Source organism: Rhineura floridana, chromosome 1, assembly GCF_030035675.1.
Source record: "Rhineura floridana isolate rRhiFlo1 chromosome 1, rRhiFlo1.hap2, whole genome shotgun sequence".
Lineage (NCBI taxonomy): Eukaryota > Metazoa > Chordata > Lepidosauria > Squamata > Rhineuridae > Rhineura > Rhineura floridana.
In genome coordinates this window covers 141,995-159,144 of record NC_084480.1, presented here as the reverse complement: position 1 = coordinate 159,144, position 17,150 = coordinate 141,995, and the positions used below count along the sequence as shown (strand labels likewise).

Sequence of the window (17,150 nt, the reverse complement as noted above, 5' to 3'; positions counted from 1 at the left end):
TGAGGGCAAACACTAGGCTTAGGGTTTGCATCTCCAACTTAGCTAGTTAGCTTGATGTAGGACTCTTTCCTATCAAGTATGTACTTCCAGAATAAAGTAGTTATTTCTTATTTTAAAGCTTAAAGTCTCTGTCTGACTAATTTGCAGGGAAGGTATAATCTTTAGCAAAGATTCAAACACACCTAAAGGCTCACTCAGTCTCTCCATTCCCAGTTTTGCCACTCTCCGACAGGTTATGGGCCCCAGCCATGCAAAAGGAGATCTGAGTAATTAAAGGAGCTTTTGTGTTGCGAATCAAGGAAGCTTAGTAAAGACCTTCAGAGTTTAGTCAGTAAAGAGTTAAGCCTTTTTCTTAAGGATGGCTACAATGGAACAACAGCTAAGCCTCGACAAACTTTCACCTGGAAACTGGAAGCTGTGGTCGTTTCGGATGGGATGTCACTTAAAGCAACAGAAGCTAATGGAAGTGATCAAAGACCCGGAACCGGGACCAGAAGCCTCGCAGGAAGCAAGGAGAGTTCGGACCCAGAAAGATGAAGAGCTCAGGATCTCATAGTGAAGTGCGTGAGTAACTCACAAACCCTTTGATCATTAACTGTAAAAATGCCAGAGAAATGTGAATTACACTGGAGTCTAACCACCAGCCCAAAAGCCAAGGGCATTTAATTTCAATGTTACAAAGTCTTATTAATTTGCAAATGAGGGATGATTCATTTGAAGAACACCTCACTAAATTTATGGTGTTAAATCAGGGAATCGAAGAATGTGGCACAAAATTGGATAGGCCGATGCAAATTGCTCTGTTTCTAGATTCCCTCCCAAAATCAATGAATTTTTTTGCCTCATATTGCAACAACAGCAAAAGACTCTAAATGAAATTATATCAGAAGTCAGAGAGCAATTCTTTCAGCAAAGCGAAAGAGATGCTGCAGGAAAGGACAGCATTTCCTCTTTCCTTAGTAAATAGACTTCTGGCCAAATGCCAGTCATATGCAGATTTGGAAAACAAAAGGAGCGATCCAAAGGCTGCTTTCTGTGTGGTTCAGAGACTCACCGTAAAAATCAGTGCGACAAGAAAGGGAAGTCTGAAGGACAAAATAAAGGTTTTAAAAAGACAGACAAGAAAGATGTCAACAGTTTACCAGTAACTCATGTTGAAAAATGTAATGATAATAAAGTCTATATAGATTTGGGAGCAACCGCCCATTTGATAAATACAAAAACCCTATTTGAAACTCTAACCCCATGTGGAGGCTCAGTTAAAGTTGCTGACTCACGAGAAGTGCCCATAAAGGGGGAAAGGAATGTAAAGCTGGTTTGCCAGACGCCAAGCGGTACTAAAGAGATTTACCTTAGAAATGCGCTCTGGACTCCAGGAATTTCTAATAATTTGATCTCAGTCAGTGAGACAACCAATGAAGAATGTTCAGTGCTATTTGAGCAAAATTCCTCTGCAATTTCTCGAGATGGTGTAATTATATGCACAGCTACTAAGAGAAAAGGAATGTAGGAAATTGATCAGTAAAGTCCAGAAGCTAATATTGTGAAGGACTGCTGTAACAAGCCGTGTTTGCATTTATGGCACAGAAGGCTTGGACACAAAGACATCGCAAAGATTAATACCTGTCATGGCCCCGTCAGAGGACTCATCAGACAAGGATGACTCGGGAGTAACAGCAGCAGACCCAGAAGGAGAAATGGAGGAAACTCCTGAGAACCCAGCTCCTTCTCCCCCTCAGCTGCAGAGCACCCCAGACACAGCTGAAGCCCTTCAGCCAGACACAGCCAGTGAACAGGAGACTCCCCCCTCACCTGCAGAACGTAGACAACAGAAGGTCAGGCAGAAGAGGGGCAGGCCTGTCCACTTAAGGCCAAAATGCTGATGGCTCACACCTGTAGACAAACCTGCTCCTTAAAAGACAAACTTTGGCTTCAGCTTGTTGCTGACTACAACGTCAGGCGTGACCACTGTGTGTCTTCCTATCCCCTGAACCTTGACTTGGACTGACCCCTTAGCACTTGAACCTGGACCTCTACTGACCTCGCTTCTGGACTTCTGGCTTGGCACGTAAGCTTGGAAAGGGCCTTGCCCTTATCGAGTTTCATCCTTGTAGCCTGGCAGATTTACAACCGAGCTGCCAGCTAAGGACTTTCCCGCCCTGGTAAATACCCAGGAATTTCCAGCCCCGCCTGCACTGCTGTCTCAGGACAGACAAAAGGAAGTACTTCTTTACTCAGCGCATAGTTAAAACTATGGAATTTGCTCCCACAAGATGCAGTAATGGCCACCAGCTTGGATGGCTTTAAAAGAAGATTAGACAAATTCATGGAGGACAGGGCTATCAATGGCTACTAGCCATGATGGCTGTGCTCTGCCACCCTAGTCAGAGGCAGCATGCTTCTGAAAACCAGTTGCTGGAAGCCTCAGGAGGGTAGAGTGTTCTTGCACTCGGGTCCTGCTTGCGGGCTTCCCCCAGGCACCTGGTTGGCCACTGTGAGAACAGGATGCTGGACTAGATGGGCCACTGGCCTGATCCAGCAGGCTCTTCTTATGTTCTTATGTTCCGTGCAGAGCTGACAGTTTGTAGTCAGCCCAAACCAAAGCAAGCAACGAGTGAGTGGGGGAAGAGCCGACCCTGGAGCAACTCCAGCAGGAAAACTTGCTCCTGCACTCACAAGTAGACTAGCTGCTGTTGGCCGTCCAAGGCTTGCAAGCCCAGCTGCCAGCAGCCCCACCCACTCCTCCTACAGGGAGAGCCAAGTGCCCTGTGACCCTCCCAGAGAAATTCACGGGGGCGTCAGAACAGCTCTCAGCGTTCTTGGCCCAGGCCCAGCTCTTCATGGAGTTATGACCAGAGGTCTTCCCAGATGATAAGACCCGGGTGGGATTCTTGATTAACCTGTGCACCAGGGCCGCAGCTAGATGGGCAAGGCCCCTGCTCCTTGAGCGTAGCCCCGTGCTCAACGACCTAGCCGCCTTCACCAGAGAACTGAAGGCTATGTTTGAGGACCCAGTCAAATCAGCCACAGCCAACCGCCACATACGCAGACTGTGGCAAGGCTGACGCCCCTTGGGGGAATATGTAACAGACTTTCGTTTACTACAACAAAATCTGGGCTGGAACGAAGCGGCTCTCATGGATCAATTTCAGGAGGGGCTGTCCGATGAGCTACCTAGGGTGGAGCGCCCTGGAACCCTGCAAGTCCTAATACGCCTGTGTCTCCAGATTGATGGGAGGCTGGAAAGCAGGCGTGCTGCCAACCGACCCCGGCCAGTCTATAGAGCTTCAGCCCCGGTGGCTGTGCCCTCGGAGCCCTCTGGCAGGGACCCTACATCCCCAGAAGAACCTATGCAGCTGGGGGGGGCTCGGCCACGTCTTTCTGTGTCCGAAAAGCTGAGACGCAGGTAGCAGGGCCTCTGCCTGTATTGTGGGGCCCAGGGACATTTTGCAGCCCATTGTTCCGCGAAACGACCCGCAGCCCCTACCTCGGGAAACTCCCACGCCCCGGCCTCCACAGGCCCCTGAGCCGGGGCAACCTCGTGGTTCAGGGGGCCCGCCAGCTCAGTTCCTCACCGCCCAAGCACCTGATCGTGTTGATCTCTCTGAAAGTCCCCGGAAGGGGTACCCTACAAGTACCAGCCATGCTGGACTTGGGATCCACCAGCAATTTCATGGACGTGTCCTTTGCCAATCTGCAACAGGTTCCTAGTCAACCCATTCGTCGCCCTATCCTCGTGGAGACTATTGATGGCCGGTTTCTCGCTTCGGGCCCTGTAGTACAGGAGACAGTGCCGTTAGGCATGGCCCTGGGGGAGCACCGGGAAAGCCTCCAGTTCTACCTGGCTGCTGCGCCCCACTTCCCGGTAGTGCTTGGCCTGGCGTGGCTACAGCAGCACGACCCCATCATCCAGTGGTCCAAGGGCCAACTGTCCCTCGGATCCCCCTATTGCCGAACCACCTGTTGGGGACCGAAGGAGCAAGTCCTGACTACCCGGGAGGCAAGCTCAGTGCTGGAGAAATTACCGGAAAAGTACTGGGAGTTCCAAGATGTTTGGGGGAAGCAAGAGGCAGACCAGTTGCCGCCCCATCGTCCCTACGACTGCCCCATTGAGCCAAGATTCCCATGGGCCGGATTTACTCCCTGTCGAAACCCGAATTGGTGGCCCTCAGAGAGTTCCTAGACAAGAACCTGTGCCGAGGGTTTATTCGCCCCTCAACATCACCTGCAGCCGCCCCTGTACTATTTGTAAAAAAGAAATGTGGGGAACTCCGGCTTTGTAATGACTACCGAGCCCTCAACCAGATTACAGTTCAGAATCGGTACCCTTTGCCCCTGATCCCAGAACTACTAGAGCAGCTGTGGGGTGCTCGCATTTTCACCAAACTGGCCCTGAGGGGGGCCTATAACCTGGTGCATATTTGGGAGGGAGATGAGTGGAAGACGGCCTTTCGCACCCGGTATGGACATTTTGAGTACACAGTGATGCCTTTTGGCTTGTGCAACGCCCCGCCATCTTTCAGCACTTCAAGAACGACATCTTCCGGGACCTCCTAGACCGCTTCCTGGTAATTTACTTGGATGACATCCTGATCTACTCACTGAACCCCTCGGAACATAAGGAACACGTTCGAGTGGTGCTGCAGCACCTGCGGGAGAACCGCCTATTTGCCAAGCTAGAAAAATGTGCATTTGACTTCACTACCGTGGATTTCCTAGGCCATCGGATCTCTTCCTTGGGAATCCAGATGGACCCAGCCAAAATTGACACCATCCTCCAATGGGCAGCTCCTCGAAGCCACAAAGATGTGCAGTGCTTCTTGGGCTTCGCCAACTATTACCTCTGGTTCATCTCGCACTTCTCGGAATTAACAGCATCCACATCGGACCTGCTCCGATGCAAAGAGAAGTTTGCTTGGACTGAGGCCACTCAACAGGCATTCCAACGCCTCCAACAACCTCTCAACTCTCAGAATTGTGGAATCTGGGGGGAGAAGAGAAAGAGTGGATTGCTTGGTGGGGTTTAGAGAGTTGTTTACCAGGAGGGAGGTGGAGTTCGGATTAGTATTGAGTAAAACCATATGCTTATGTGCCTTAAGAAGAAATCTTGTTAATCTTGTTAGCTTTGTTATCTGTAATAAATACTTAATTTGGTTTACCAAAGGCCTGATCCTTGGCTGGGGTTTCACAGACCAGAAGGGAGGGTAAGGTAATGACCAAGGCTGAAGGGGAACTGTAACAAATGGTGGCAGCGGTGAAGAGAATAACAATACCAGTATTCAGAGTCTCTGGGAATACTAGTATTGGGACGTTACTGGTGGTTGTCTAGCAGGGGGATCTGTTGAGATCTGTGCTAGAGCGGGGAGAGAAATCATAAGAGAGAGCGGTCCGGACTGGTGGAGTCCCTGGTGGTGCCTAGAGACAGGCAGTAACCACGAGCAGGTAGGAACCTGAGAGGGAGAGCCAGGGAAGGACGCCTCACACCTCTGAACCCATCCTTCAACAACCTGACCCCACCAGACCTTACACAGTAGAGGGCGATGCATCCGATAAGGCAGTGGCAGCGGTCCTACTACAGCCGGCGGGGAAAAAGCAGTCCCTGCTCCCCTGTGCATTCCACTCCCGGAAACTCAATTCTTCGGAACAGAACTACACCATTTGGGAGAAGGAGTTACTAGTCATAAAAGTAGCCTTCGAGGCCTGGTGTCATCTCTTGGAAGGGGCACACCATCCGGTACAGGTGCGAACTGACCATTGAAACCTGGAGCACCTGCAAAGTGCCCGATGGCTTAACTAACACCAGATCTGGTGGTCCCTGTTTTTCTCCCGGTTCCAGTTCATGGTCACCTACCTCCCCAGCTGCCGAAACACACAAGCAGATGCACTCTCTCACAAGCCGGAATACTGAGCTGAGCAGTTCGATCGCCCCCTTCGCCCGATCCTCCACCCAGAGAACTTTGCAGCTACCCACCAGCCACAGCCCCTACTGGACAGGGTGCAGGAACAGCAGCAAAAGGACCCATACGCCCTGTCACAGCAGCGAGGGCTCCAGTCAGGAACCTCCATCCTGGACAGCCCATTTTCCCTGCAAAATGACCTCTTGTACCACCAGAACCGTTTGCACGTTCCCCCGGGAGCTCTGCGGGGAGAGGTGCTCCAACTCTGCCATGACAGCCAGCCAGCAGGTCATTTTGGAACCTATAAAACCCTCCATCTAGTCCTACGGGATTTCTGGTGGCCCTGGGTCCAAGTGGATGTCAAGGACTATGTAGCCTCCTGTGATACCTGCCAGCGAGCCAAGAGACACCCCGGAAGGCCACCTGGGCTCCTACTCCCGCTGCCTACCCCCCCCAGGGCCCTGGCGCTCGGTCTCCCTGGATTTTATCACGGACTTACCGGCCTCCAGGGGAATGACCACCGTCCTCATGGTCGTAACCTGTTCACCAAGATGGCCCATTTCCTCCCCTGTGCCGGACTACCCTCTGCCCCAGAAACCGCTCAACTGTTTTTGACCCAGGTTTTCCATTTGCACGGCCTCCCAGACCACCTGATCTCTAACCGAGGAGCCCAGTTCACTGCCCGGTTCTGGCAGGCACTGTTTCGGGCCCTGAACATCCAGATCCACTTGTCCTCCGCCCACCACCCTCAATCAGATGGACAAACTGAATGCACCAATGCCACCGTAGAACAATACCTGCGATGTTACACCTGCTTCCAACAGGACAATTGGGTAGATCTGTTACCTCTGGCTGAGTTCGCGTATAATAATTCCGTTCATGCCTCCACACGCCAGACTCCGTTCTTTGCCTCCTACGGCTACCACCCCCGGTTCTTCCCCTCAGTGGGACCCCCTTCGCTGGTCCCCGCTGCGGATGTCATGCTGCAGGAGTTGCAGGCCCTGCAGGCAGTCCTGAAGGAACAGCTGGAGCAGGCGAAGGACTCGTATAAGCGTTTTGGGGACTGCCGTCGCCAACCAGGCCCGCCGCTGAAGGTAGGGGACCGGGTATGGCTCTCGACCAAGTTCCTGCATTCGCAACGACCGTCTCAAAAGCTGGAGGCTCGGAACGTAGGTCCCTTCTGTGTCACCCAGCAGATTAACCCTGTGGCATTCCGGCTCCAACTCCCTGCATCCTTCCGCATGCACCCTGTCTTCCATAGATCACTGCTGACTCCTGCTCTCCCGCCTCACCCCTTGAGTAATAAGCCGCGCCCCCCGCCGCCAATACAAGTCAATGGGGAAGAGGAATTCGAAGTGGCGCAGATCCTGGACTCCCAGAGGCATCGTGGCCTCCTCCAGTACCTAACAGACTGGCAGGGGTACGGCCCAGAGGAACGCTCATGGGAAGATGCTTCGCAGGTGCATGCCCCTTGTCTGGTCCGTCGATTCCACCAGCACTACCCGGATAAGCCGGGCCCAGGTGGGAGGAGATGGGTTGGTCGTGGGGAGGGGGATAGTGTCATGGCCCCGTCAGAGGACTCATCAGATGAGGATGACTCGGGAGTAACAGCAGCAGACCCAGAAGCAGCAGACCCAGAAGGAGAAATGGAGGAAACTCCTGAGAACCCAGCTCCTTCTCCCCCTCAGCTGCAGAGCACCCCAGACACAGCTGAAGCCCTTCAGCCAGACGCAGACAGTGAACAGGAGACTCCCCCCTCACCTGCAGAACGTAGACAGCAGAAGGTCAGGCAGAAGAGGGGCAGGCCTGTCCACTTAAGGCCAAAACGCTGATGGCTCACACCTGCTGACAAACCTGCTCCTTAAAAGTCAAACCTTGGCTTCAGCTTGTGGCTGACTACAACGTCAGGCGTGGCTTTGTGTGTTTCCAGATTCCCTGAACCTGATCTCGGACTGACCCCTTAGCACTTGAACCTGGACCTCTACTGACCTCGCTTCTGGACTTCTGGCTTGGCACGTAAGCTTGGAAAGGGCCTTGCCCTTATCACGCTTCATCCTTGTAGCCTGGCAGATTTACAACCAAGCTGCCAGCTAAGGACTTTCCCACCCTGGTAAATACCCAGGAATTTCCAGCCCCGCCTGCACTGCTGTCTCAGTGCAGAGCTGACAATACCCTTCAAAGGAATAATTTAGTAAAAGGCATGAAAATCGAACCCTGCCAAGTAAAGGGAAGATGTACATGCTGTGTTAAAGCTAAAGGGACAAGACCAAGTTTTCCTAAGCAGAGTAAAGGGAAGACTAAGCGCCCCCTAGAGTTGATTCACAGCGACATTTGTGAAATGCCAATTCCTTCAAATGGTGGAAATAGATACATTTTTAGTTTTATTGATGACTATTCAAGGTTAACTGTAATCTATATACTGAAAGAGAAGGGGCAAATGCTTCAGAAACCAAAGAATATATTGCAATGGTGACCACTAAATTCCAGAGAAGCCACAAATGATACAATACTGCTAGCAGAAACCAGTAATGATTCACTAATAGGCAAAAAACCTTGCGGTTACCAAATTCTTCCAAGCTACACAGGAAGTGGATTGGACAGTGAAAGACCAACCCAAATAGTTTTTGCATTTTGACAAATTTGTAGGGCAGTCCAATATCTCAGAAAAGAGGTCAGGTGTCCTGCTCCCCTGGTGCATCCACTATAGCTGCCCAATTTCCCTGCTTTTTAAAGTTTGATAGAAATATCTGTGGGCTATAGGTACGTTCTTAAACCGCAAGGTTTTTTGCCTATTAGTGAATTTCCCTGCTTTTTAATCCAGGAGGTAAGAAATGGGATCCCGTGCAAGTTTGCTGAGAATGGATTGATCATTTGCATGCTTATTGAGTTCAGTGGGATTTACTCCCCTGCAATCATGCTTAGGATAGGTGAAACTGACCACAGGGGATGGGGAGGGGAGGAGGAGGAGGAGGGAGGGGAGAAAATGCAGAGGGGAGGACTGGGATGGGAGAAGAACAGGTTTGATCATTTGTATGTTTATTGAATTCAGTGCTATTTACTCCCGTGCAATCATGCTTAGGATAGGTAAAACTGACTGGGGGGAGGGAGGGAGGGTTGGAGTGAGCAGGGAAGGAGGAAGAAGGAAGAGGGGAGGGGAGGAGGAAGGGAGAGGAAAGGGGAAGGAGGGGAAAGGTAGGTCTGATTATTTGCGTGCTTACTGAGTTCAGTGGGATTTACTCCTATGCAATCATGGTTAGGATAGGAAAAACTGACCATGAAGGAGGGGGAGGGGGAAGGGGAAGGAGCGTATTGGAGGGGGGCAAAGGAAGGGGGAGTGGAGGGCATGTTTGGTCATTTGCATGCTTATTGAGTTCAATGGGATTTAATCCTGTGCAATCATGGTTAGGATAGAAAAAACTGACCATGGGAGAGGGGGAGGGGGAAAGGGAAGGAGCATATTGGAGGAGGCAAAGGAAGCGGGAGGGGAGGGCAGGTTTGATCATTTGCATGCTTATAGAGTTCAATGGTATTTACTTCCGTGCAATCATGCTTAAGATAGGTAAAACTGACCATGGGGAACAGGAAGGGGAGTGGGAGGAGGGGGAAGGAAGGGGATTGGGAGGAGGGGGAAGGGGAAGGAGGGGATTGGATGGGGATGGGGAGGGAGGGGCAAAGGAAGGGGGAGGGAGGGGGTAAGAGGGAGGGGATAGGAGGGAGGAGATGGGAGGGTGGGTTTGATCCTTTACATACTTTTTGAGTTCAGTGGGATTTATTTCTGTGCAATCATGTTTGAAAATGAAAATGGACTGCCTTCAAGTTGATCCCAACTTATGGCGACCCTATGAATAGGGTTTTCATGGTCAAGGGTATTCAGAGGTGGTTTTACCATTGCCTTCCTCTGAGGCTGAGAGTCAGTGACTGGCCCAAGGTCACCCAGTGAGCTTCATGGCTGTGTGGGGATTCGAACCCTGGTCTCCCAGGTCATAGTCCAACACTGACCCCGGGGAGGGGAGGAGATTGGATGGGTGGACACTGGGCAGAGAGGAAGCCCCTTTCCTTTCCAAAAGGAAAACATTGTGAACAGTATCATTGCTTTTCAGCATTTCCCCCATCTTTTTATTCTATAGCAGGCACATGTAGCCTCCCACCCAAATTTGAACCAAAGCTGTCCGTGGCCACATCCACACCAGGCCTTTATTTCACGTTGGACAGTCATGGCTTCTCTCAAAAAATCCTGGGAACTGTAGTTAGTGAAGGGTGGTGAGAGTTGCTAGGAGAAGCCGTGTTCCCCTCACAGACCTTCAATCAGAGTGGCTGACTCCAGTCTGGCCACTGGAGCTCTGTCAGTGGAATAGGAGTCTCCTCTCAGCACCCTTCACAAACTACACTTCCCAGCATTATCTGAGGGAAGCCATGACTTTCTCACATGAAATTAAAGTCTGGTGTGGGTGTGGCCCACTGATAAGCCAAGCCAAACAGCTGTGAGTCTGGCTTTTAGAACTCTGACAGTTGGTTCTTACTGAACATGCCTGACACTATCATAGGGTTCCAGCCAAAATTTCTTCTTCTTCTTATTATTTGTTAAATTTCTATACCGCCCGACTAGCATAGCTCTCTGGGCGGTGTACAACAGAGAAATAATACAACAAAGAAATATAAATATACACAGTATATAAGTAGCCAAACAATAATAATAAACAACAAACTAATGAAAACATCTCAATAAATATACAATTAAGCAATCCCCACACACTTCACAACAGTGTCTAACAAAAATATGCTGTAGTCCAAATAACAGCAAAAATGAATCTCCAAAATTAAATCTTGACCCCAAAAACAACTAAAAAACAACTAACCCCAGTAGTCTATACACATCCCGAGCAGCAGGTTCACGCACACATACACACACACACATGGTCTCTGGCCCCTTCAGCAGTTGCTGTTTTTGTAGCTGGAGAGAGACAGGGCCCCACCCTTCCAGGCCAGGTGGAAATTAGCCAGAAATGCAGGGAGCAGGTCTTGCAGAAACTCACACAGGTAGATGGTCTTTGGCCCCTTCAGTAGTTGCTGCTTTTGTAGCTGGAGAGGAACAGGGCCCCACCCCTCCAGGCCAGGTAGAAATCAGCCAGAAATGCAGGGAGCAGGTCTTGCAGAAACTCACACAGGTAGATGGTCTCTGGCCCCTTCAGCAGTTGCTGCTTTTGTAGCTGGAGAGGAACAGGGCCCCACCCTTCCAGGCCAGGTGGAAATTAGCCAGAAATGCAGGGAGCAGGTCTTGCAGAAACTCACACAGGTAGATGGTCTTTGGCCCCTTCAGCAGTTGCTGCTTTTGTAGCTAGAGAGGAACAGGGCCCCAACCCTCCAGGCCAGGTGGAAATTAGCCAGAAATGCAGGGAGCAGGTCTTGCAGAAACTCACACAGGTAGATGGTCTCTGGCCTCTTCAGCAGTTGCTGCTTTTGTAGCTGGAGAGAGACAGGGCCCCACCCTTCCAGGCCAGGTGGAAATCAGCCAGAAATGCAGGGAGCAGGTCTTGCAGAAACTCACACAGGTAGATGGTCTCTGGCCCCTTCAGCAGTTGCTGCTTTTGTAGCTGGAGAGAGACAGGGCCCCACCCTTCCAGGCCAGGTGGAAATCAGCCAGAAATGCAGGGAGCAGGTCTTGCAGAAACTCACACAGGTAGATGGTCTCTGGCCCCTTCAGCAGTTGCTGCTTTTGTAGCTGGAGAGAGACAGGGCCCCACCCTTCCAGGCCAGGTAGAAATCAGCCAGAAATGCAGGGAGCAGGTCTTGCAGAAACTCACACAGGTAGATGGTCTCTGGCCCCTTCAGCAGTTGCTGCTTTTGTAGCTGGAGAGAGACAGGGCCCCACCCCTCCAGGCCAGGTGGAAATCAGCCAGGAATGCAGGGAGCAGGTCTTGCAGAAACTCACACAGGTAGATGGTCTCTGGCCCCTTCAGCAGTTGCTGCTTTTGTAGCTGGAGAGAGACAGGGCCCCACCCCTCCAGGCCAGGTAGAAATCAGCCAGAAATGCAGGGAGCAGGTCTTGCAGAAACTCACACAGGTAGATGGTCTCTGGCCCCTTCAGCACTTGCTGCTTTTGTAGCTGGAGAGAGACAGGGCCCCACCCTTCCAGGCCAGGTGGAAATCAGCCAGAAATGCAGGGAGCAGGTCTTGCAGAAACTCACACAGGTAGATTAGATTAAATTAGTTAAAAATCAGCCAGGCATTTTTTTAACTTTAAACTGCAGAAGATGAAGGTCAGAGTATGCGGCAAGGTCAGTATTAGGATTACAGGTACTCTGTGAACATGGCTGATCTTTAATTAATTCCAACAGATTATGAGAACTCTGGCAGAAAAAAGTCCAAAAGGGCTCTGGGGTTTTTCTCTCTCTTTTTACACTTTGAACTCTTTATTCTCTCTGACTGTTTTGTGTATCGCCATGAAAATTGAGAGGGCTGTTAAGCAAGTGTTTCTGAGTTCAGAACTATAGGTTTTGTAAGGTTTTGTTTTGAAATGAGCTTATGGAAGCATCAGAATGGCATGGGGGTATTTTCAATTTAACATTGCGGAATGTGAAAAACCCACGCTGGCTATAGTATACAGCCACTCTGGTGGCTGTATAATTTGAAACAAGTGCTGATGAAAGTTAAAGAGGAAAACACAAAAGTAGGACTACAGCTGAACATCTAAAAGATTAATAATGACAACAGAAAATTTATGTAACTTTAAAGTTGACAACGAGGACATTAAACTTGTCAAGGATGATCGATACCTTGGCACAGTCATTAACCAAAATGGAGACAATAGTCAAGAAATCAGAAGAAGGCTAGGACTGGGGAGGGCAGCTGTGAGAGAACCAGAAAAGGTCCTCAAATGCAAAGATGTATCACTGAACATTAAAGTCAGGAACATTCAGACCATGGTATTTCCGATCTCTATGTATGGATGTGAAAGTTGGACAATGAAAAATGTGGGTAAGAGAAAAATCAGCTCATTTGAAATGTGGTGTTGGAGGAGAGCTTTGCGGATACCATGGACCGCAAAAAAGACAAATAATTGGGTGTTAGAACAAATTAGACCAGAACTATCACTAGAAGCTAAAATGATGAAACTGAGGTTATCATACTTTGGACACATAGTAAGAAGACATGATTCACTAGAAAAGACAATAATACTGGGAAAAACAGGGCGTAGAAAAAGAGGAAGGCCAAACAAGAGATGGATTGATTCCATCAAGGAAGCCACAGACCTGAACTTCCAAGATCTGAACAGGGTGGTTCATGACAGATGCCATATGGGAGGTCACTGATTCATAGGGTCGCCATAAGTCATAATCAACTTGATGGCACTTGACAACAACAACAAACAGAAGTATAGGTTCCAAATCATGTGAAGTATTGGTTCCCCTCTATTCAGCACTTGTTAGTGGACACCACACTTTAAGAAGGGTGCAGACAAACTGGTTCAGAGGAGGGCAATGAGGATGATCAGGGGACTGGAAACAAAGCCCTATGAGGAGAGACTGAAAGAACTGGGCATGTTTGGCCTGGAGAAGAGAAGACTGAGGGGAGATATGATAGCACTCGTCAAGTACATGAAAGGTTGTCACATAGAGGAGGGCCGGGATCGCTTCTCGATCATCCCAGAGTGCAGGACACGGAATAATGGACTCAAGCTACAGGAAGCCAAATTTCGACTGGACATGAGGAAAAACTTCCTAACTGTTAGAGCCATATGACAATGGAACCAATTCCCTAGGGAGGAGTTGGGCTCTCCAATACTGGAGCCATTCAAGAGGCAGCTGGACAGCCATCTGTCAGGTATGCATTAAGTTAGATTCCTGCATTGAGGAGGTGGTTGGACTCGATGGCCTTATAGGCCCCTTCCAACTATACTATTCTATTATTTTATGACTAGATGGGCCATTGGCCTAATTCAGGAGGCTCCTGTTATGTTCTTATGGGTGAGTTTCATCAGCTTTAGCCTGTACACCAGTTACACTCCTATCTGTAGCCATAGTGATCCACACCTTGGTCATATCTAGGCTTCTGTCATGTGCTATATGCGGGACTGCCCTTAAAATCAGTTTGAAAACTTCAGCTGGTCCAGAATGTGACTGATGGGGGTAAACTGGTCAGCTTCAGTAACCCCTTTACTATACCATCTGTTTTGCTTCCACAGTGTTTCTGAGCCCAATTTAAAGTGATGGCCCCAAGTTATTTGATGGACCACCTGCATCACCCATTATCAACCTGCCTGTGCATTGAGATTCTCTGCAACGGAGACCCTTCTGGCGTGCCCCACCTCTTAGATCAGAGCTGTTGGGGGCCACGAATGGGGGCCATTCTTCAAGCTTTTTGGAAGACTCTAAGGACATATCCCAGGCTATGGTCTGAAGGCACATGAGGCCAGCTCCCTGCTGAAGCTAAGCAGGGTCAGGTCTGGTTAGTGCCTGGATGGGAGACTGCCTGGGAACCGTATGTAAGCCACCTTGGGTTTCTAGCATGGAAAGAAAGGCAGGGTATAGATGAAAATAAATAAATAAATACTCTGTCTTGGACAATGGGTTGCTGCGCTGTGGAAGGTATTTTATTTGGTTGGCTGAGTGTGTATTGGTTTTCATCTTGGGAAGGGGGGAAATGGGTTTTTTTTAATTGTTGATAATTTTGTACATTTTTACTATTATAAGGCACTTTAGGCAGACACTGTTCAGAAAGGCGATCTAGAAATATTTTAAATAAACAAACAAATAATATGAAGGGCTAGACCTCAGCATGACAGTTCCAGATTCGAATCTAGCCTCGGGCATGAAGTTCGCTATGGAGCTTTCTTCTCCCTGCTCTCTCAACCTAGTTGGGGAGAGCTGCTGTGGTAACGCAGGACAATCATCTCAGTAAATAAATGGCTACGTTTGCCACAGCCTGCCTTGTCAATCAAGTTTGAGCTGTTAAGATAGTATATCCCATGCCGACCCTTCCCTTCCCATCGGAGCTGCCTCCTGGGCTCGCAGTCGGGCATTGGTAGTGCTCACCTGTGTGTCCATTGTTCTGAAGGCAGAGCATCTCTCCGGGAGGCAGGTTGTGGTCAGAGAGCAGGACAGGCTTTAGCTGGGGGCTAAAGAGGGTGGCCGTCGTGTTGATGTTGATGGGGGACTGCATGTGACCCCCACAATACGGAAAATCAGAGGCCCACTCTGCCTTGTCTGAAACAAGAGAGAAAGTGTCAGGTAAGCTATCCTGCTGACACAGCCGAGACTTGGAGAGGGGCAGTAGGAATAGGTAGCCTATCGTGGGGGTACAGGAGGTTAGCCTGTCACTCTCATCCTGACATTGTTGTGAAGATAACCTAAAAGGCAGCTGTACTGTCCAACGGGCCTTTGGGAAAGGACAGGGAAAGCCAGCAGCTAACTCTAACCTTAGCTCTTCTTGCACAAAGGCTCCCTAGTGCACCTCCCCCTCCGTCCCACGTACACATCCTTATTCAGCTCTGGCCCTGAAAGGCACGTGCCCATGGCTGCTCTTTCCCCCGGGCAAACTGGCTAGATCTTGGAGGCAGCCGGTTCCCACAGGGCAAAGTGCCAGCAAAGCCACCTGAGTTTGCTGCTGGAGCGGAGCTGAGCCAGAGAGCAACGTGCCTTGCGGACAGTGTGCCAGACAAGTGGAGGAAGGTGGAGAGAGCAGGCCCAGGTGTGTCTCCACTGTACTGCCATGCTAGAGGCACTGGACAGAGTGGGACATCCTGGAGGGAAAGGCAACAGAAGCAGCCTGGGGAGGGGAGGGGAGGGGAGGGGTCAAGCCACATTGCTGAGCCTGGCTGAGTGGGGGCGGGGGGCACCAGCAGGGTCAGCTGGGAAGGAGGGCTGGCAATGGGTCTTCTCAGCCAGGCAGACCCAGATATACCCATGCAGGCCTTGGGGTGGGGCTGAGCAGGTCCAGAGAAAGAAGGGCAGGTGTGAGAGTGAGAGAAGAAGGAAAGAGCGCTGGCTAATCATTAACCACCACCACCACCCCAAGCATGTTGTCTGGCTGGAGGCCCAGAGAGAGGCAAGGACACCCTTCCCCACCAGCCCTTTACCTGTATAGCTCCAGTGACTGGTCCCGTGGCCAGGAGGATCTGGGGAAGGAAAGGAAAGCCAGCAGTCAGAAAGGTGAAACAGCTCCCCATCTCAGCTTAGTGGCTGGCTTATGCATGCACGCGCATGCACACCCTCATCATACACCAATGCCAACCTCCCTCCCTCTCGCCCCCAGTGAGCCTGTGGGGTGGGGAGGGGAAGCTCTTGGATCAAGCCCTATCCTGAGAGAGGGTTTCTTTTCCCACCTCCATTTCAGGCCAAAGGCAGGAGGGCAGGGAGTTGGAGTTTCTTTGCCAATTGGTACTTGACAGACTCCCTGGGCTTGAGGTTGGCTTATGAGTTAGAGGGCCAGAGAGACCCCCCTCCCACCCATGGAGACCACTAGAATGGCCACATTTTACAGATGAAAACTGTTGACAATGTCCTCTTCAAAGGACACAGGCTGCATCTGGCTGGGGATCAGTTTGCGCAAAGCATGTGCCAGGGGTGCCTGCTTCCCCGTGTGGGATGCTCCTGGGCAGTGTGGCCCTTGCTGGCCTGCAATTCCCATCAGGATCGTCGGAGCAAAGCCCCTGCTCCTCAGACCTTCTCCACCTGCCGCAAGGCAAGTGAGTTTCCCAGAGAGAAGCACAAGAAAACTCTGGGCTACCACTAGGAGCACTGCCCCTTGCCTGAAGCACTGAGGGGCAGCCTCGCCCCCCAGTACACCCTCCCCCATAACCAGCCTTCTTCTGGTATTGTGTGATATGGTGCTTTCACATTATTTTTCCAGCTTTTTATTTATTACTGTTACCTGCCCTGAAATCTTCAGATTAAGAGTGGGATAAAGAGTCTAAATACATAAACAAAACAATGCTGCCATTTTCTTCCATCACCATTTGTACCCACCCAACAACCCTGTGAGGTATATTAGGCTGAGAAGCAGTGTTTCTGGCTCAATGTTACCCTGTGAGCTTCATGGCTGTTCAGGGATTTGAACCTGAGACTCCTCAGTCCTGTTCTTTAACCATTACACCACACTGGCTCTGAAAATGGCACAAGAGAAACAAAATGAGCACGGCTGGGGCTAAAAGGTCTTGAAATGAAGGGCAGGGGTAGGAAGGGAGGGTCAGCATCCATGCAGATCCCAGGCCTCCCACATGAAGTGCTTCCCTCCAAAGCCTGGATGCAGACACCT

At 50.3% G+C, this 17,150-nt stretch overlaps 1 protein-coding gene across 1 annotated transcript in view; it reads right to left on the bottom strand.

The window, feature by feature from the left end:
• Positions 1-17,150, bottom strand: part of CA9 (carbonic anhydrase 9) — a 64,971-nt gene that overhangs the window by 40,804 nt on the left and 7,017 nt on the right. The window contains exons 2-3 of the mRNA XM_061607337.1: positions 15,973-16,011; positions 14,930-15,100 (exon numbers count right to left, since the gene is read on the bottom strand). Coding sequence (XP_061463321.1) covers positions 14,930-15,100; positions 15,973-16,011 — 210 coding nt within the window. The remainder of the gene's footprint in view (positions 1-14,929; positions 15,101-15,972; positions 16,012-17,150) is intronic.